This window comes from Lacerta agilis, chromosome 13, assembly GCF_009819535.1.
Source record: "Lacerta agilis isolate rLacAgi1 chromosome 13, rLacAgi1.pri, whole genome shotgun sequence".
In the NCBI taxonomy this organism is placed as follows: Eukaryota; Metazoa; Chordata; class Lepidosauria; order Squamata; family Lacertidae; genus Lacerta; species Lacerta agilis.
The window spans coordinates 41,870,843-41,893,086 of record NC_046324.1 but is presented as its reverse complement, the minus strand read 5'-3'; the positions used below and the strand labels follow the sequence as shown (position 1 = coordinate 41,893,086).

At 42.3% G+C, this 22,244-nt stretch overlaps 1 protein-coding gene across 1 annotated transcript in view; it reads left to right on the top strand.

Annotated features, from left to right (window-relative positions):
• Positions 1-356: 356 nt before the first annotated feature.
• Positions 357-22,244, top strand: part of LMTK2 (lemur tyrosine kinase 2) — a 39,586-nt gene continuing 17,698 nt past the window's right edge. The window contains exons 1-6 of the mRNA XM_033167877.1: positions 357-816; positions 13,923-14,047; positions 17,024-17,168; positions 18,646-18,719; positions 19,851-19,969; positions 20,453-20,540. Coding sequence (XP_033023768.1) covers positions 669-816; positions 13,923-14,047; positions 17,024-17,168; positions 18,646-18,719; positions 19,851-19,969; positions 20,453-20,540 — 699 coding nt within the window. The 5' untranslated portion in view covers positions 357-668. The remainder of the gene's footprint in view (positions 817-13,922; positions 14,048-17,023; positions 17,169-18,645; positions 18,720-19,850; positions 19,970-20,452; positions 20,541-22,244) is intronic.

Here is a 22,244-nt window from a genome sequence, read left to right as displayed (position 1 = left end):
ACTCCCTGGAAAAGACCCTGATGTTGGGAAAGATGGAGGGCACAAGGAGAAGGGGACGACAAAGGATGAGATGGTTGGACAGTATTCTCGAAGCTACTAACATGAGTTTGGCCAAACTGCGGGAGGCAGTGAATGATAGGCGTGCCTGGCGTGCTCTGGTCCATGGGGTCACGAAGAGTCGGACACGACTGAACGACTGAACAACAACAAAGGAGAGGCTTCATTGGTCGCTCCACCTGCCAATTCCGGACCAAGCCCGCCCTTGGAGTCCTGCGAATCCGATAGGCCAAGCCCCGGCTTTGCCCATCGAGCCGGCTCCAGCCGACCCCGTCATCGCCTCCTCCTCCTCGGGAGCGGACCTGGCGCCGGTTGGCGCAGAGGCGTGCCAATCTCCTCCCGCGCCCCGCCCCGCCCTCTCAGGTAGCCCGGAAGATGGCGGCGGAGAGAGGCGCTGTCGCCGCTGCTGTCGCCGGTGCGGACGGCTGGGCTGCGTGAGGCGAGCGGGAACATTCCCCCCCCCCGCTCCCACCCTCCTCCTTCTGCTGCTGCTTCCGCTTCTTTATCGCTGTTTCGGCGGGGACCGATGCCGGGGTCGGCCTTGCCGCGAGGGCTGAGGGGAGACGCGGAGGGCGCCGGCAGGCCTGGCGGCGGGCGGCGCTGAGGGCGCGATGTGGGGCAGGCGCCGGCGGCGGTTCCGGGGGGCCAGCGGGCGGCTGGACCGGCCTCTGCCCCCCTGGCTCGGCCTCCTCTTCTTCTGCTTCCTGTCGGCGTTGCTGGGAGGCGGCGAAGCGGCTCCTCTTCCGCAAGCAGGTGCAGGTGAGAGAGAGACCCGGGAAGCGGGAAAGGGGGTCGGATCCTGTTCAAGGTGCAGACCCATTGAACTCAATGGCAGGCCAGGAGAGAAGCATCGGAAGGGAGACAGGCGACCCCTCTGAGTTGGGCCCATGTTTGGGGTAGACCCACTGACGTTACTTAAGCCTTCAGTTCAGCGGAGGGTTGAGTGTGGGGAGAGGGGCAACAATATCTAAGGTTGGGCCCAGACGCCCCTCATATTTAAAGTAGGCCAATTGCTGTCTGTGGGGCTTGAGCTGTTGAAGGCAAGAAGGAACAGAGGAAAGGTAATGGGGAGGGGAGACAGGGAGGCAGCCTCTGGGTTGCCCCACCACCACCACTCAATTTTAGGGTAGACCCTCTGACATCAGTGGGGATTCAGCTGTTAAGCTGCTGCCCCACTGAAAACAATGGGGCTAAGCCAGCCTTTAAGTCCAACTGAAGCTGGCTCCAGCTCTTTCTGTGTTAAAACTGATATCATAAGATGAAACCCAGGTGATTGTGGATAGGGTGGGGTGCCTGGTGGCACTTTAAATGCTAATTGAATTGTAAGTGGCAGATTTTTCTGTCCTTTTTGGTGGCCTGGAGGCCTTGTAGCTGTGTGTGTGTGTGTGTGTTATATACAGTATTTATCCCCTTTCTCCTGCCATTAAGGAGCTCAGGGCAGCCGGCATGGTCGTTGTCTTTCCTCCTCAGGTTTATCTTAACAAGGACCTTCTGAGATAGGCTAGGCTGGTCCAAGGTTACCTGAGACAGGCAGTTTTAAACTCTGGAGCTGATGGCCCTATTGGGAAGGGGTGTGTTTCCCTCTTTAGATGGTATTGCATTACTTGTCACTTCAGAATAAGGTAACCTACCCCTCTTGCGTTGGGGGGCCCTTTTGCTCACTTCTGCCCCTAATCTTGCCATGGTAGCACTGGCAGTGACTGTTGTGACTGAATGAAAATGTGAACTTGTCTTCTCAGGCCTAGTCCAACACTTATAATGGCACTGTGTGTGTCATTAATTATTGTTTATACCTCTTGATATTGTACCGTATATCATTATTATTATTATACCTCAATATAATCGTTTATACATAGATGATGTGCATAGGTCCCTGCTTTGCAATAGGGAAACGGGGAGAGAAGAATGTTGGAAATGCTAATGTCTCTGTCTCTGTACACACTTCTGTATCTCTCACAATTGCAATTGCACACAGGCATAAAGAAAAAATGAGGTAAAAGGAAGGCTATGTTGTCAGCTGTTACTGTTAAGAATGACCACTGTTCTTATTTCATATGCAAACTTAGATCTTGTGTAGAAGTTTCACAGACCTAATATGCCTCTTGCATTTCATGGTTGTATGGCCTCATTTACATTTTCTCCTGTACCTTTGTGTTTGGTATACAAATAACAGACAACCATGCCTCTGGAGTGAAAGTTCATGAACACTGCTGCAATAAATCTTTTACAGATGCAATAATGCTCATTGCCCATCATGTATGTAAGAGATTCCCATATATGTGACCACCAGTATTCATAGATGATCAGGATCGATTTCCTTTTTCATATACATAAGGATTTCTCTTTTGTTGGGCAAAATTTCCCTGTGCTTGTTCTGACTGTATACGTAATGTGTCTAATAGCGTAGTTGAAGATGAGCTATGATGGCTCAGACCAAGGGTCCCTTTAATCCTTCAAATAAAGCCCACAAGGTGGGCATAAAGACACAATCCCTCCCTTACTGTTTGTTCCCTGCAACTGCCATTTAGTGCTATATTACCTCTGAACCTGCTGATGGACCTATCCTTCATGAATTTATCTAATCTTTCAAAAGCCATTTTAAAGCCATCCTCCAGAGCAGCCACTGGCCATTGCCACATCTCATGGATATATCGTCTTCAGTGAAATTACACATTGTAAAGGAGCAATTTCCAGAGGTGTTTCAAATGCCAGTCTCTCCCAGGGGAAGAACTGCTTTACAGATAAGTAAGGCAGTTGGATCTGTTTTGCCCTTTTGACAGAGTAATCTTCTGTCATGTCTGTATCTGTATATTTTTGACATTATAATTGGTCTGAAACACAGTTGAAATTAAATATACATTTCTGCCAGTATGTATGGCATTTCCCCTACAGTTTTCCCCAAACTATTGTATCTTTTTGTTGTTGTTGTTGCTTCCAGCAAAAGTCATTCCATGCTTACGTCGAGGTTATTGGAATGAAGTTAGAATGCAACACAGGCACGAAACATTTTATTGGTGTAAAAAAAGTGACCACAGGTCAACAGCAGCTACTCACTCTGCTAGACAGGAGGGGTATCTATCAGTTTGAGATTAGCAGCACCCAGATGTGTTTCAGGGGTTTGTGTGTAAGCAAGAGAGAAGGGAAGCATGAAGCACCGTGGCAGGGCGGTAGCTTTCACTTGGAGCCTCTTGTGTCCACAAGGAAACAGGAAGTGCAGTTACCTTGAAACTGACAAAGCTGAACTGCTACTTGTTTGTTGCCTGAGAAATTTATTTCAGTTTTAAAGTATAATTTCCTTCTAACAATTTCCCCCTTAACTCGGTGGATACTGGTCTTTTAGGGAAAATTGGGCACTGCCCCACCAACCCCAGTTTACTGTCAACCAGCCCCCACCTGCCTGCCTTCTTACTTACACAGAGGGGCCTTTACTGAAAACGTCATCCTCCTTAGTTTCAGTGTTCCCTTGTAGAACTCAGAAAAGAGGCGGGGGACAAAAGTAGCATTAGTTGGCTCTGCCTGTCATGGGTTTTAGCCCCACCTACTATTCGGGCTCCCTGCCTTCTGTCCCAATGACTCCAACCACCACTGCCTACAATAAAGCTACAATTCTGTGCAAACATAATTGGGAAGTGGGAGTAAGCCCTGTTTAACACAGTGGGCCTTACTTCCAAGCATACATGCACCGAACTGAGCTGCTGGTTTACAAATGCTAACTGTGTCACACTTGAGTAATTCAAGCTGTAAGAATTGCCTCTCTCCTGGTTCGGTGCTATGGTGATCAGATGCGAGGGAGAACAATGCCCCAAACCCTTTAATAGATATTTAATTGAGGGATTTTCAGCAGGTATAGCTTCTCTTACTTCTGTTTGGCAATTTCCTCACCTGGTTCAGCTTGTTGTATGTGAAGCTGTACCTCTTGAACTTCCTTCTGGTATGCCACTATTACAGGCAGAGAAGCCTTGTCCTTCTTTTCATCTGGTCCGCTAGATATAGTGCTTGCAGTCACTGAAGTGAACTACATTCTCAATTCCAAATGCTAGGGAAAGTCCATTCTGCTACCAGGTGGTCAAAGGGCACTTTCGCATGACACAGAAAATCACCTTTGAGCCTTCTGTGTGTGCATATATATGCTGTAATGTGGAATAGAAATAAGAAGTGCTGTGTTAAAACCAAATGTTGGTGGGGAGGGTGTTTGCACTGTAGGAAATACTTTTTTAAAAATTGTGTTGGGCGTGGGACTCCCCCATGTTTTATTAAGGGGTAATGATCCTGAGAGTGTTCCCAGGAGGGTGTGGTTATGGAGAGCACAGGTGGTAGAATTGCTGTGAAGAACTGTGAAAATACAAGGAAAGGTGAAGTAGCAGTACTGCAACTAAGCTTGTGCAGAATGCTTTCCGAAAAAGCACAGCAAAGGTTATCTGAATTAGGAGGCAGAGCCTTCAGATCAAATGTAAAACTTCTAGGCAGGTTTGAATCCCATCATGGAACTGCTAAGAGCGAAGAAAGCTGTCCTGTATATAATCAGACCTTTGCCCACCTAGCTCTATATTGTTCATTGGCTGGTGTGGATCTCCAGGGGTTTACATAGAAGTCTTTACCTGTCCTACCTTGAGGTGTCAGGAATCTAACCTGGAACTCATAGAATTGTAGAGTTGGAAGGGACCCTGAGAATCATCCCTGCAATGCAGGAATATGCAGCTGTCCCATACAGGAATCGAACCTTCAACCTTGGAATTATCAGAACCATGCTCTAACCAACTCAGCTTCGCATGCAAAGCATGTGTTCTACCACTGAAGTTTATCTCTTCTCTGATATGATTACATAGAGGAAGGATCAATGGAATAGCTGTGCATAGGCTTCTTTTACAGTGGAGGTAGCTAACATGGTGCTCTCCCAGTGTTGTTGGACCCCAGCTCCCATCAAGCCCCAGCCAGAATGGCCAACGATACCTGGAGAGCACTACGTTGGCAGCTACTGCCTTACAAAATGGGAATGTGGTGTGGCTGGACACAAAGTAATGTAAACTTCAGCTGGTAGGATGCTGTGTTTTGTAAGAAAGAGAATATATGTCCAGAAACAGTAATCATCATTATTTCTTTCCCAGGTATTACTTTCTCAGCTGAACTCACTTATGCACTCAGAGTTGCTCTGTTGTCTAAGGAACAGCATCCTGTGTGCTGATCATTTGTTCATGGTCTCTCAAACATCACATTCATGTCATGCTAAAATAAAAGTTATCCCTAATCTCTGTGTTACAGGCCTTGATTATTTGGATGGCTTCTTGCCAGATTATAGTCATATATAACTGCTGTAACCTGCTGAGTTTGAGAGGCATGTAGTGTTCTTTCCTTACCGTGACTTTAATCTTGGGCCTGGCACACAATGTACGTTGCAGAGTCCTTTCCTGCTTACTGTTAGTATAATATTTTGTTCCTCTCTGCTGCTGCAGTTCTTTTGCATATCTTCTCTGCCACTTCTATTGGACTGCATCCTTTAAGTGTAGTATTTTTCTCCTGTGTCCGCCTACCTCATGCTACAGCATAGGCTTAATGGCTCATAACTGGCGCTCAGGTTTTCTTTTTGAAGACTTCTGGCAATTTGAATTATATCTCCAACAATAAGCTTTAAAGCCAAAAGCATGAAGACATTAAAGTATTCTATTTACAATATGAAATATTAGAACCTAGTTAAAATGACCTGGCTGTGGCTATTAAAAGCCAGTCCAAGCAGGGTAAGTCTTATATCAGGGGTGGGGAGCCTCCCGCCCTCTTAAGTCCTGTTGGACAACACCTCTCATCAAACCTAACCAATGGGCAAGGCATGCTGACTGATGCTGCTGGGAGTTGTGGTCCAACAGCATCTGGAGGGCTGCTGGATTCCCCACCCCTGTCTTGCAGTGTTGCTGAAAAATATTCAGGCTTGAATTAGAAAGGAACTTCCACGTTTGTTACATAGCTACTGAGGGTCCCACATGTTCAGTCATGACATACAGGTGTTGATTAATTAGGAGAGCACCCTTAGTTCATCTTAAAGGTAGTGGTGTCTGTCTATAGTTCATGTACAGCTTTAAAATTAGGTGTATCCACAGCTCAAGTTTTTCTGTTACTGTCATTGAGGAAGTAATATTGGTAACATTGCAGCCCAGTTCTAAGAAACCACGATTTCCTTCAACTTAGGCAAGCTTATGTGAGCCTTGGACCCACACACTTGCATCTCCTTGTCTTTTGTGTGCTGCTTCTGAACTAGTCACAATTTTCTGAGATGTCAAAACCCTGGGTAACAGTGACTTACTTAAACTGTGCTTAGTGAAACAAGTCAGGATCAGTCCTTAGTTTCAGATCCTGGCTTGGTCTCATACTGTGGTGAAAAGTTTACAGTGTACACAAGCTACCATTTCCTGCATTTGGACATCCTGGGGAATTGTGGTAAGTTCAAAGGCAGGAGATTTGAGTCTCCTTCCATAGTACATGAAATAAGGGAAGGGGGAGCATGTGAGCAGAAGACATGTTTCTGCTACTTCTGAACCGAGTCTATATAGCTGCTAGGGTAACTATTACAGCTATCTTATGGTTGGGGCATTAATTGCTCCCCACTCAGTAAACAAACAAAATACTTTATTATACCTATGGGACCGCCTCTCCTGATATGCCCCACGGAGGACCTTATGGTCCACAAATAATAACAACTTGGAGGTCCCGAGCCTCAAGGAGATTAGACTGGCCTCGACCGTCCAGAGCCGAGGCCTTTTCAGCCATGGCCCCGACCTGGTGGAAAGCTCTGCCACAAGAGACCAGGGCCCTGCAGGATCTGACATCTTTTCGCAGGGCCTGCAAGATGGAGCTGTTCTACCAGGCCTTTGGTCGGGGTCCAGTCTTACTCCCCCCCTCCTTATAAGAACTTGTATGAAAGTGCCCCCCAACTTTTCTCATGGGCTCATATAAGATCAGTACAAACAGTTGGGCCAGTGAGCATTTAAGGTTCCCAACTCTAATCTGTGGGTTGCCATCTGATTGGATTTCACTTTGATTCTGATTTGATTTTAGGATGTATTTTAATTGATTGCCTGATTTTATGTTAATAGCTTATATATTTGATGTTTGCCGCTCGGAGCCCGGTTTTGGTTGGGGAGGCCGGGGTATAAATAATAATAATAATAATTATTATTATTATACATCCATGTTTATTGAAAGTTGACTCTTGGGTATGTGTGGCACTAACATAATAACATAGTTTTCCTTTTGCTGAAAATGTTCACATACAAAGTATAATTTTGAAAATCCCCCACATTCTGTTATCTATGCAGGTCTTTTTAGTTTACAAAGGATTTAACATTTCACTCAGCAGCATAGGTGAAAACAGATTTGAAGCTCCTTCACCTGCCTCCAAGCAAACAATAAATTTATTTTCCATTGCACAAAGTCAAGTGTGTACAATGTACTGCTGCAGTGGAGTTGCTTTATTTCTGCTTCTGTAAAGAACTGCTGTGCATTGTTTGGTGATTATTGCAATGTTAAGAGAACCATATGCATTTATAAACATGGGTGGCAATGTGCTAGGGAGCCATGGTTGGCTGTAATTTCCCAGTATGTTTCCATGTACACATCTCTCCAGATGTTCTGCTTTGCCAAATGGCCATGCTGAAAACCTTTTGTGGAAATTGAAGTAACCTTTAATTTTCTAGGCAGTAATATTCCCACTTCTGTATTTAAAGAGTTCATTTGTTCTTTATGAACAGTGTGAAGGTATTTTTATCTGTAGGTGTAAGAGGTGCATTGTTACCTTGCTGTTAATGCAGAATACTTCTTTGGTTTACAAGCTCTGCATCAACCTGATAATGCAGGGAAACCAAACTATGAGCATGTTCTATAAATTGGGAATAGGGTAGCATGAGAGTCACGTTTCAATAAATGTAGTTTTATGGGTGCTTAAAAAAGAAATTAACTTCAAGCCTGGGTGATAGGGCATGTTACAAATCAAATTAACACCTTAATGGGGGTGTCTGGCTTAGCAAATTGCTTTTCTATTCTCTGCCAAGCTGTCTGTTCAGCAAGGCAAGCAGTTGTTCTGGCAGGGGCTAGCAGCTCCCCAAATCCTTGTGACCATTTTCAAGGGCTTTTAAGTTGGTCTACTGTTCATTGTAGTCAAGGCTGGGTATACTCTGTGCCACAAAACTAGGAGCAAGTTATATACCATTTTGCATAAATCTTTTAAGTAGCCTGAGTTAGTATCTGGATTTGTATAGAATTTAAAGGGGGAAAGTCAAGATGAGAGAGGGATATATGGGTTGTTTTATAGGACCTGTGGTAGGTGCAGGCCTTTGCTTTTGCCTGGTAACTTGCATTTTTGCAAGTTACAGTATTGAAGGCTTGCCTGCTATGTTACAGTTGTGCATTTTTCTGGCTTTATAGCTCTGCATTTTTCTAGCTATGTCGCAGGTCAGATTTCTGCTTCTTACCTGTATTGCTCCCTGTCCCATTCTGTCCTTGATTGTGCTGTTGCTGAAATATTTTTAAAGGTTCAGTATATGGGGTGGGGGGTGGGAATGACCTGCTTCTTCTGATCCTCATGTTCTGTTCACAGGAATTGGGAAAATAGAAGTGAAAATGAGCTTCAACTGTTCTGTGGCTTTCATAGCTGCTGTTGTGGCTGCTTGTGGTTAGATTTTAAAATACCGTATTTCCCCATGTATAAGACTAGGTTTTTCCCCTTAAAAATAATGTCAAAAATTAGGGGATGTCTTATACTCTGGGCCATTTCCCCCCATTTTCTTAAATCTGAGTCCCCCCAAATAGGGGGCATCTTATAGATGGAAAAATACAGTACTTTTGTTATCTAAATTCTTAACTACCCCTGAAGATATTACAGTGTTTATATAATAATGAAGTGACTTGGTTGTCTCCAAAGCACAGCATTATTTCAAGTACAAGTTCCAGCATGTGCTGCTTTGAATTTGCTTCTTTATAGACATCGCCAGCTGGATAGTCATTTGGAAGCTGAAATTAGTGCCGATGCAGAAGCATTTGAGCTCAAGTTCAGATACTACATTAAGCTGTGCTTAAGGATTGGCTCATAATTTGATTTGAATTGTCAAGGCAGACTTGTAAACCATGGTTCGAAGTATGATGTAAACCCTGTTGTATGTTAATCATTGCTTGGTGTGACAAAATAAGAGTTACTGCCTGCTGTTGGAAACTGCAGCACCTTTCAGGTGGGAATGAATTTAGAAACCTGAGCACTGCTCAGATGATGGAGAATAAAGTGGACATGACAGATTGGAACCATAATTTTCTTGTTGTATGCTTGGACACTCAACCCATGGTTGGGGTTCTAAATTATGTGTAACAGAAGCAGTGGCCTGGTGTGATATCTACATTCAGCCAGAGAGTTGGCCTAATTGCCAAAATATATTGAATTAGTCTGTGCTTTGCATTAGCTTCACAGCAGGTTTCTGACAAGGTTGTGTTAGACCCAGCTGTGTGATGTAATTGGTTTACTAAATCCAGTAAAATGGTTGACTCAGGCTGCAATCATAAACACATTTATGATGGCGTAAACCTCAGTGAGCATGTGGCTTACTTCTGACTAAGCATTCATAGGATTGCCCTGTCACATTGAGCTGGCAGCCTCTGTGTACCTGGACTGTGCTACACTCTTCTAAGTTGTCTGGTATAATTATTAGTGCATGTAACTCCTCATTATAGAACCATTTTCTAATGAATTTATATTAGTAAGCAGATTAGTATATTTGGTTGTAATCTACACTTGCAAGTAAATCCAGAAATGTCTGTAGCCCACATTCAGTTTTTATTCCTGCTCGCCTATGTATAGAAATGTTTGACTACTGTGACATGATGATGGCGTGTGAGAGAAAATATGCACAGTTTAGCAAAGATCCTTCACTTCCTTTTCTGTTGACAAGTGCCTATTGACAAGCCTCTTGTGTTAAAATACACCCTGGGTTCTATCCAACGTCTACTCTAAGTGGCACTAATTGAAATTAATGCACATTATTACTAACTTGGATGTAGTAATTTCAGTGGTTCTACTCAGAGTAAATGTTAGCTGGATACAACTCCTTAGATTTAAATTAAAACTTCATATTCATGTCTGCCCTCATTAACTCAAAATTATCATGAAGTCTCTCTTACTGACTTAAGAAAATTACAATGCCTTGCTCATTTTGGAACTGTTGCCTTTAATTATCTTCCCTTTTTTCTATTTTTAATTATAACTATTTAATGTGTTCCAGTCATTACCAATGATGGGGAATAAATACATCACAGATTTTCAATAGATTATCAATATTATCAATAGAAATACGTAGACCTAAATTTAATGTCTAATGAAGAAGACACAGAGACCAGGGGGTGATGGTGAGATGCCCATGGTACTCTGTGTTACCTAGGTGCCTCTTGTTTTCCAGAAATATTTATTGGCATTAAACATCAAAGGGAGATATCCATTGGTGTCTACCCTGCTCTGCACACCCAAAATCTTCTGTGGGCGATTGGAGAATGAGGAAGACTCATGCAAGTAGATGCTTACTCACATGAGGCTGATGCCACCCAAGAGTTGTAGGAAGCTGTGTTGGTCCATTAATATAGTAGCCTTACTGAAAGCAACAATAAGTCATTCTAAAAACCCTTCAAAGTCCTGGAAAGCAAGACGTTCTTTTGTGCCCAAAGAACATCAAAGGTAGTGAATAGCTGAGGGACCACCACTGAGAAGGTCCTATCCCAGGTAGCACCCATCACCTCTCAAAAGGTGCAGTAACTCAGTTGGACCTTTGATCTTAGTAACTGGGCAGGTTTACACAAGAGTTGACAGTTCTTGAAATGTCCTGGTCCCAGACAGCTTGGGACTGTGAAGCTCAAAACTAGTCAACTCTAAAACTCATTAAGTAATTTTCATATTCCTTTACTAATTGAGTTATAGAGCTATAGAAGCTCCTGAGTTGTGCCTTTTAGCTGATAGGTGTTGCAGTTCAGCTCCTCATCAGAGCAACCCTGATGTAAAGCATAATGATATTTGAGAGAATATTTGACCATGGTCAAAGAGGTAACTGATACGGCTGAGCCACCTGACTTTGTTGAGAAGCCTGTTTGTTAGGTTAAACCTACTTCTTGTGTGTTTTAGGTGAATCAAGAAGTTGGAGTTCAGACTGTAAAAACAATTCAGCATGTACTGTACTCAGCTCTATTTGCAGTAGATGATGTTATTTTTGAAGATACTGGGACATACTTTCTAGGGTGGCAACTTTGTTCATGAACTGGTGAGAGAATCTAGTCTGTTCATCCCTGCAGTTATCTTTCTTACTCCAATAGAGCTTTCCACATCCTTCCACATCTTCCAGCATTGAATAGCCTTTCCTGTATGGAAAGATAGTGTGCATCTTCAGAGTCTCTGGGGGTTTGTGTGTGCATGCAAATATTTTGGTAACTGCTCTACTTTTTGTCCTGAGTAGATTCATTTTATTGCTTAATATACAGTGGACCCTCTGGATACAAACTTAATTCGTTCCGGGGTCCTTATGTACCCCCCAAAGTCCGCAACATGAGGTGCTGCTTCTGTGCACGCACGTGGCGCGCAGATCGCTTCTGTGCATGTGCGTGTGGCGAAACCCGAAAGTATACACTTCTGGGTTTGCCGTGTTCACAACCCGAAAGTTACATTACTCAAAGGTAACGTAACCCGAGGGTCCACTGTAAAGAAAATAGATGACAGTTGAACAACTTTTGCTATAGGAAGTACCGAAGTGTGTTGAAAGAGTGCTTTGAAATATTTGAAAATAGGAGATCCTGTTGCTGAATACACTTAAGACAGGAATGGAGGACTCCCATCATCCCTGGCTATTCACCACACTATCTACAGCTGATGGTATTTGGGGTCCAACAACTTCTAGGGGTTCACAAGTTCCTTATCCATGCATTATGGAATGTATCACAAGTTCTTCAACAATACTTTATTTCAGGAGCTTGGTTTTGATGCACATCTCTTTAAGAGTCATCTATAAACATTGGCATTTTTCTGTGTGGTGTCAATATTCTCTTGGCCTTTGTGGACACCTGCCTCTGTTTTCTTAGTACCTTCTCTGTTAGCGTCTTACATATGCAGGTTTAGATATGTTCATGCACATGTTGCTTTAAATTGATAACATGTCCGTGCTTCAGGGTGGCTTTCTAGCAAAATATGATACATGCTTGTGTAAGCATGTTTCCATGCAGTTTCTGCAGGCAAGGATACCTTCAAGTGAAATGAGGTTTAAAGATAGATTTACTCTCTGATCTTTTAGGGTTGGCTGGTTGCTCTTAGAATGGCAATTCTGTCATCTCACTTCCCATATTTTACAAAATCTCAGGGGCTTTGTCTTTGAAAAATGCTGTTTGTAAGTTACGGTGACTCTTCTCATAGCTGAACTGATCTTGTGTTAGTTGTCTCCCCCTTCCACTAAAAGCTGCAGCAATATGTACCAACTTCCTCAAAAACCTTGTTGCTCAGACTTTGCTGCAACTTGAAATTTAGAGCAGTTGCGTGATCTTTCTAAGAATTAGTTGAAGTGTTAGGATAAATGCAGGTAAAGTTATTCCTACATAGGAATCAATACAGTGGTGCCCCGCTAGACGAAAATAATTCGTCCCGCGAAAATTTTCGTCTAGCGGGGTTTTCGTCTTGCGGAGCGGCAATGGGAGCCGCGCTCCGCAAAACGAAAAAAAAAAAAGACGAAATTTTTTCGTCTTGCGAGGCAGCCCCATAGACTTTTTCGTCTAGCGGGGCAGCCTCCCGCTAGACGAATGCTTTCGTCTAGCGAGTTTTTCATCTAGCGAAGCATTCGTCTAGCGGGGTACCACTGTATTTGCTATTGGTTCCCATGTCAAATGTGATAAAACAAGTTCAGACTCATTTTATAATTTGAAATGAAGACTTGGTGGTTGCCTTTCTATCTTGTTGAAGTATCTTAACTAAGTATTGTTTAAGTGTTAGTGCCTTGGCTTTTAGATTGTGAACCTGAGGGTAGGGACCATCTTGTTACTGAGATTTGTAAGCCACTGTGGGACCCTTCCTTGGCTGAAGAGCAATGATAATCTTTTACCTTTGTATGTACATTCTGAACTTTATTTGATACAGGAGGTCTTCAAGCTTTATTGCACTACCTTCATCAATTAATCAATAAGAGCTTTAATAGCAGGTTAGCTTCCTTCACAAGAGGAAAAGATGTGAGTGAATGTGTTTAATGTGTATTTATACCCAGAAAATAAGGAAGTCGGCATATTTGATGTCTACATTCAATGACAACTCATATGGCTGTGGATTGTATGTGCACGTTATCTCTTATGTAATGCTATCTTAATACATGGCAGACTTGTTTTGCCAATACAGGGCCTTGTACGCTTTTCTATTTAATTTTGACTTGTTGACAACTGGGTAACCCTATATGATAGCTGAAGGTGAAACATGTTAAAATACACTGCCAGTATTGCAGAACCAGCACATTCCAATGAAATCAGCATAGTTTACTTGAGACTATCAAAGTGCCATGGGGAAGTATTTGGCATTTGTTTTTTTAAGTTTAAGCTTTCTAAATGATAGATGTTTCTACAATGTTTAAAATCCTGGGAATGCATGATAGTTTTGTGAAAAGGTAAAGGCAAAGAGAGAGAATACCTATTTTTGAAGCCCCTAAGTCTAGAAATATCCATGAAATCAATATCCATAAAACCAGAAAAATATAACTCATTGTACATCACAAATGTTATCAGCCTTACTGCAGAAGTATATAATTGTTCTGAAATTTCCCTCTTCTATAGTTAACATGTTTGTGTTCCAATATATGACACCATGCTTATTTCAACCCTTTGTTTTCTAGGGGAAGCAGCAGCGACTGAAGTTCCCTTTTCGTTGGTGATTATTTCTGCCTGCAGCCTTGTAGGCTTGGTACTTCTGCTTGTGAACTGTGTATCCTGTTGTAAAGATCAAGAGATAAACTTCAAGGTGAGTACAGGAGATAATTATTTGTATCCCTTTAGTGCTGGAATCTGATAACACAGATGTATATAATTGTACTGTGCGATGCCAAACATTACTGTGGTCAGTAAAAATCTATGGACTTTGAGGTGTCACAAGTAGCTGTCAAGTCTGCTTAAATGACCTACTGTTGCTGTGCAGTTGGAACTGCTTCCTGAGTAACTTATTCTGTTTGATGACTTGCCTTCTTGCACTTAACATATTTTCAGAGCACTTAAGTATGAACATCCAGGGGATGGGCTTTCTGCCTGCTTTGGAGCAATCAAGTAAATGGGGAACCTTTTTTAAGGCAAGGGTCTTGCCAGCCCGCGCTGAGAGCCAAACTGACAGTAACAAACGGCCACAGAAGCCACACATAAATGTGTAGTGCTCCAAATGTCTATATACAGTGGTACCTCTAGTTACGAACTTAATTCGTTCCGGAGGTCCATTCTTAACCTGAAACTGTTCTTAACTAGAGGTGTGCTTTTGCCAATGGGGCCTCTTGCTGCTGCTGCTGCGCCGCTGGCACACGATTTCCATTCTCATCCTGGGGCAAAGTTCTCCACTCGAGGTAACTCTTCCAGGTTAGTGGAGTTTGTAACCTGAAGTGTTTGTAACTCGAGGTACCACTGTAACTTGTTCTTTCTTTCTAAGCTGGGAAATTCGGCCTTGAAATAGATTAAAAATACCCCTCTTCAAGGAAGTTATGTTATTGTTGTTGTTTTTTTTAAATAAGCAGCAACGCGCAAGAGTCATGGGGATTCAATTAAGAAAATAGTCTCTGTAATATTTGTGAGACTACCGTGTTTCTCCTAAAATAAGACATGGCCATAAAATAAGCCATAGCAGAATTTCTATGCATTTGTGAAATATAAGGCGTTCCCCGAAAATAAGCCATAGTGATGCGGCACCTCCCATTAAAACAGCCTGGAGAGGCGTGGCTATGCAGCGTACTGATGCGATGCGGTTAAAATAAGACATCCCCTGAAAATAAGCCATACTGTGTTTTGTTGAGGGAAAAAAATATATAAGACGGTGTCTTATTTTAGGAGAAGCACGGTATTTGTGACATCTTCATACAATGCCTATTTCAAATGAGTATTCAGTGAGGTTAGATTCATAGCCGGAGGATGGAAACTACAAGGTATGAATTGTTTTGGGGCCTTGGAATGTAAAGAATGAGACAAACAGGATATTGTTCTACAGAGCTACCTAGCTAAACAGAGCTTGGATGCTGAGCTTGAAAGAATCTCTTTATTAGTGGGTTGGTTGTTTTTTTTTACCTTGGATGTTAAACTATCCCTGTGGTATTCTCCTTCCCTTCCAGCTACACTAAAGTAGCTAAACCACAGTGAAAGCTGACACTTCCTGTGTAGGAGGAAATCTATACTCGAGAATCTCTAATAGACTCACAGAAATACAGAAAAAATATTCTGATCTGTAACTTTTTTCTCTTAAGAGGATACAGGTGGAAAGCTTAGCAGAAAATTCACTTGGATCCAAAACGTTAAAAAAAACCACCCCAGTGTGACTCATTCTGGACTTCTGTTTTTGTTATCTACCTACCTACATTATATAGCCATCTTATAAAATACACAGCAGTATATGTACACACAAACAGAAAACACTATTAAAAACAGTGCAAAATCATTAAAATGCCTGGCTGATCGGAAGTTTAAAGAGCTGCGTATGCTTGTCAGCATAAAAAGGATCTTCAAAAGATACCTGAAAGTCAAAAGCAAAAATGTCAAAAAGATATTGAGCGATTGAGAAACAATAGCAGAGTTGTTTCTGTTAAGAGACAATTAAAAATCACACTGGGCCTGCTTAAAAGTATATCTTTTGGATCCTGGTTCCATTTTCAGATCTTAGTTTTATAAATGCACATGGATTTTTCATTTGTTCCCAGTTTTCCATGTGTCTGCTTCCATGGAAGAGTGAAGCTTGCTTATGGTTCAGCTCGAAGTGTTCACCAAAGCTTTTCAAGTATATTTTCCAAGTTGTATTACTTTTTCAGTTAACAGTTTTCATTTATTCATTTATTTATTTATTTAAATAGTGTGCATTATATTGGCACAAAATGCAGCAATAAACAGCAATTCAGTAAAACAAATGATCTCTTAATTCTTGCTTTGCCTTTACAATTTTAAAGCAAGGTCATAAGTTGGGTGAGCTTCTTCTGCAGTTATAGTGTTACTTCCATGCTACTAACAGATCTTAACTTATGATTCAAAGAATTTTTGACCATTATCCCATGTGCAGCTTAATGTGTAAACATGCCCTCTGTTCTGATAAACTTCAGTATAAAAATATTTTTATGCTATGCTGAGCTGTTCTTTACATCTTTGTGACCTGATTACAACTTGATTTCTTTTCCCCCAAACTGCTTTAATGTTTCTCAGCGTCTTCACCTTTTTAATTAAAATATGTAAAAGCCATGACCTGTGAAACATCCACGGGAGATAATTAGTGTTGCCATATTTCGAAAAGTAATTTTGTTGAGCTTTTTTTTTTAGGAAGACCCCAAAATTTTTGAGCTGTTTTTCGGAACAACCCAAAATTGTCGAGCTTTTGGGGGGAACCCTCCCCCAAAATAGTGATTTTAAGCTTTTGGAGCTGTTTCCAATGCTTTTCCCATCGTTTTGCCATGCATCTCGGTATTCCCTGGCAATTCAGCAAAAATTCCCCCCTGACTCCATTTATATACCCAGAAACCAGGACATGTCAGGAATTTTCCTGACGTATGACAAGCCTAGAGTTAATGATCCTTTTCACAGCAATGAGGGCTGTCACTTTGCTGCTGAAAATGTTCTTGGGGCAGGTAACTTAAGTGTGATAACTCAAGAATTTTTTCAACCAATATTATGGGTCACATCAGGCACATGGAATAAATACTGTGCTGGTTTAAGTTTCTGAATCAGGCAACTTCACCTTGTTCTTCTGGCCCCTTTACTTCTGTAGGAATTTGAAGATAATTTTGATGATGAAATAGACTTTACACCACCTGCAGAAGACACCCCATCTGTCCAGTCCCCAGCCGAAGTGTTCACACTTACAGTTCCCACTGTTTCTTTACCAGCTCCATCACAGTTCCAGCTTCCTACAGGTAAGGCATTTCCCTACCCCACCCCCTCTACCCCAGGACTAGTTTCTGATCCTTGGTCAATGGCCAGTATTGATTCTCTGTCTTGTGACTGAAGCTTTGCTGTAGTATTGATAGCAGAGCCAAAGCAAAATGTACATATTTCAAAGGGGTGTGTGTGTGCTTCTAATCTCTGACAGCTTGTCAGCTAGCCACATGAGGCTGAGAGTGTGGCTTGCTGGCTAAGGAAACACTTGCACAGATCACAGTTCAGGCTCTTAACTATAATGCTCTATACATGGTAGAATGTAAGGATTCTATTTCTCCTAACATAACTGGTTTTTTTTTGCATGGTATTGCCTATTATGTATTTTCCTGTTTTCCATGCCTTCTTTAGATATCCCTCCCCTCTTCCTTTTCCCCTTTTATCAGTCACCCACGGAATGCTATTCTAGTAGGATGATCTTTCGTAATCTTCTAAAAATATATTAAATGGGAACAGTGAAGACTTGATAAAAATAGCTTTCATTTTGCTACCATTTGGGAAATCTGAACATAAAAAAATCTAAACTTTCTAAATGTGTATTTTACTTGGATGGTGTTGTGAGTGACTTTCACACGGGGAGTAGGAAACAAGCAGTAAGATTTTTTGCGGAAGCTTTGGGTAGGATTTGTATGGAGTTTATTTTTATTTTTCTTGGCTTAAAGCAGGGATGAGGGACCTCTGGCCTGCTTACCACTCTCGGCTTTCTAGGGGATCTAATTTGGCCTCCACAAACCATGCCCACCTGCCCATCAGCTGACATCACTGGTGACATCAGTTGATGGACTGCAGGGCAGGGTTTAATCCTCTTTGGCCGGCCCACCCTGTTCTCAATTATTAGCATAAATGTAAATGTATGACTTGACAGAGCTACAGGGAATTTTTTTTAAACTGCCTGGGACCTAGTGCTATGGTCTTGTGCACATTTGAGAATAACTTATTGAACACCATCCGATTTTTTAAATTGGTAAACAGGCGTGGAGCTGGACTGTAATTCCCATGGTGTTGAATTAAGGTGAAACCAGCTTTTTTGTGAGCAAGTGTGGGCATGGCCTGAGGTTGGTTTCTCCTGCATTGGGAATTTGGTTTTCCGTCTCCTTTTGAGTGGGACATCCTGTAATACACAGGAGGGGGGGACGGGACAAATACCGTTTATGCACATGTACATAGCTATCAACATAAGTAGTCTTTGTAAATCTACACTATGCAGCCCTAACCATAGAAAGGGAATGGGGAGCAGGGAGATGGTCTGCAAGAGCTTTGGCCACAACCAGTGTATGCTCTCTCCACATGCAAAGTGCAAAGAAGAAGTTTGAAAACACCTGGGGTTTTAAATATGTTTTTGTATTACTATAGCAAACTACTGTATTGTGCATTTGGGGGGGGGAGCACAAAAGTAGTTAATCAAAAACAAGATTGTGGCCACTTGTTGATGTATTGTCTTATTTTGTGTAACAGAAGGGTTGAAATCCCAAGTCGTCCGTCAAAATCTCAACTATATCCAAGAAATTGGAAATGGCTGGTTTGGAAAGGTAAGGTGTCTGTATTGACTGTTGTACTTCTCCAGTTAATTTTCTGATTCCATGATGAACAAAAACAGCTCTTGAATAATTTGTGGAGTGTGAGCTTGCCAATGTGTTGGCAAGCAGCTTTAGGGGAAAACTTTCACTATTGATATTTGAATTTCAAAATTCAGGTTTTGATGGAACCTGGTGCAACATTATTTCTCAAAACTCTTTAACACGAAAGAATGTGTTTGCAGCAGCAATTAGCATATTATTACTGCTTCCCTTCAGCTCTTCAAAATGTTTTGAGTGCTTAAACTGCAGAAACTTACAGTTCAAACTATAGGATGTCTACAGTTCTTGTATATTGAGAAAGCATCCCACCAAAAGTTTACAAAAAGTGGGAGAGAGATTACCTTTTCCCACCCCTTTTCTGGTTTTGGTGGAGTTCCTGGGGTAGCCCTGAGATGCACTACTATCCTGAATCTGGCTTCTTTTTTCTCAAAGTCCAGTGTTTCATTCTGGAAACGTGACATTTTGCTGCCAGCTCGAAGAGTGTAAAGTTTGCCAGCTTCTGTAGCAGGACAGGTTAGATAACAAATTAAAGATGTTGGAGCACAAATAAAGGTGCACAACACCCATGCATGATGAGAATCTTGTGAGGCATAAGAACCCCTTTTCTTCTCCCCCTGCCCCAGTGTTGTGTATGAGCAATCCATGTACCAGACAGGTACAGAGAATTGGAAGTCTGCATGCAGCTGTCTCCACTCTGCTTAGTCAATGAAATGATAGTGATCTGGGACATCTAAGGAAATCTTTCCATAAGCGTCCACTCTGGTGACCATGCTCTGCATGCATGAAACCCCAGGTTCAGCTCCTGTGGTCTCCTGTTTGTTAAAGGAGCTATTGAAAAAAGAACCGAGGCTTAGAGACCCTGGAGAGAGCTGCTGCAAGTTAGAGTAGGTCACCCCAGGCTTGATGGACGCAGTGGTTTGACTTGAGACTTTACAGTGAAGGGTGGGAAAATAATAACAACAACAACAATAGTATAAGTAAGTTCCTGGCCTCCTCAGTCTTCCTGACATGCCTTGTAGTGACTTTTGTTTTACTTGTGCACACAATGGCAGTGTTTTCAAATACCTGCTGCTTGTTTTTCAGGTTTTGCTTGGAGAGGTTTACACAGGCTCCAGCGTGGCCAGAGTTGTTGTGAAGGAGCTGAAAGCAAGTGCCAGTTCCAAGGAGCAAGAACGATTTTTGAGGCATGGAGAGCCGTACTTGTAAGTAGCATATGAATAGCAGTGCAAAGTAGGAGGGCATGCTTAGCTTTTCGTGAAATTGCATCGTTACATATTTCTCACAATGGCCACCAATAGTCTTGTCCTCTGTGGGGCACATAATGTGTTCATTGTGGAGCACATGAAAAAGTGAGCTTGAAAGAATAAAGTTAGGCTACCCAGTAAGCTTTTATACCTGAAGCAAAAGTCTGAACTCTGATCTTTTCAGTCCAGGTGCAGCATTCTGAATACTGTCACTCTGCGTCTTACCTCCTTCATGTATGCCTAGCTGCTGCATAGAAAGCTCGTGGTTCTGTCCCTTTCATTTACCGATAGCGGGGTGTCACTTTCAGAAATCATTTGCTCACTGAAGATGAAGTGTGCTGCTGGGGTGGGCATTTCCGAGATCCCCTTGACTCATAAACCTGGAAAGAAATGGAGTATGCCTGACCTGAAGAGCCTCTCTTTGTTTCTCTTTCTCTGCAGAATTCTTCAGCATCCAAACGTCCTCCAGTGTACAGGGCAGTGTGTGGAAGCCATTCCCTATCTTTTGGTATTTGAGTTTTGTGACTTGGTGAGTAAATGCCATTTCATTGCAATAGCACAGAGCTTGGTGTTTACTTGATTATTTATTTAAAGCATTTATCCCACTTTTCGGGGTGTGTGTGTGGTAAAGGTAAAGGGGACCCCTGACCATTAGGTCCAGTCGCGGACAAGTGGGGTTGCGGTGGTCATCTCGCTTTACTGGCTGAGGGAGCCAGCGTACATCTTCGGGGTCATGTGGCCAGCATGACTTAAGCCGCTTCTGGCAAACTAGAGCAGCGCCGGAGCGGTACCTATTTATCTACTTGCACTGGCGTGCTTTCAAACTGCTAGGTTGGCAGGAGCAGGGAGCGAGTAATGGGAGCTCACCCTGTCGCGGGGATTCGAACCGCCGACCTTCTGTGGCTGACATGGATGATAGGAGTTGTAGTTTAGCAACATCTGGAGGGGCAAAGGTTCTCCATACTTCAGAAAGCTTTTCCTTGTAGCTATATTTGTAAAGATACTTTACTTCCAACTTTCATACCTTTTCATCTGCATTTATCTAAAGCATTTTTATCCCACCGTGGGGCCAAAAAAGGGTCCCAGAATGATTTAGAGATCTCAGTAATAAGTTCTTGCCGTCAGGCTTGCAGGCTAAGACTCTGTGCAAAAGGAAAAGGGATTGGGGATGAGGAGGGTGGGGGAACCAGGTTGGAGGAGGCTGACCTGGAGACTTGTCAGGGGGTTAATTTGAACCAGTGCAGTCTTTTTGGAATTTGTAAAAATAGGCTCTGTAGAAAAAAATAATCTGATATCTGACCAACCATCCTAGCTCAAACTAAATCAGGCCCTGTTCAGGGAGAGGGGGAGGAGGAAGGAAGAAATACTTCTAACACATATTTCCTAATTCACTGTGTTGTTTTTACACATTTACATGCAACAGCTTTTACAGTCAGCATTTGGCAGTAAACAGCTGTTTGCATTTCCTGGCATGGCCACTTCTGGTATTCTAGGTTGGTTTTAATTTCATTTAAAATGCAGGCCTCACAGTCAGGTGTGTTGTGTGTTTATTTTACATGAGTTTAAGTGCCTGTGGTTGTCTAGTGCTCCTGGAACAAGTGTCATAACGAACTAGGTGGATTGTGGGTCTGGCCTAGTTACATTTTTTGAAATAAGTTTCTTGAGTCCCTAGAGGTGTTTGGTGCTAATTAGTTTTTCATCTCATTTCTTGTTCTTTGGAGGTGGAGTGGGTGTAGGACGTGACCTTTTTACTGTGAAAATCTTAAATTACTTGGCAGCTATTCAATAACTTGTACCTACTACATTGTGTCATGCTTATTCTGATGTATTTAATCGGTCTCCAGGAAGCTTCTGCATATTCAAGTTGTCATAGTTTATAGAATATAACTTGTTAATACTCCAGTTGCTTGAAGGCTTAGCACATCATGTCAGAAATTGTCGTGATTCTGTGGCATGTATAATCCAGGCGAGGATTTCGCTTGCCAGCATAGAATACATTTCTGTTGTAGCTGTGCAGTAAGCTTTTCGGGGAAGGAACTGGCCTTCATAAACTTCACTGCTAAACGATGGGCATACAAATTAAAATCATGTTGCTACAGCCTGCTTCGATCAAACCAAATCTTGTCTTAGAAGTGGAATAATGTACGGCTTAGCGGCTGCAAAAACACATTGCTACTTGCAAGTATGTGAGATGTGCGTAACTTTTGTAAGTGAGGAGAGTGGGATGTGAAGC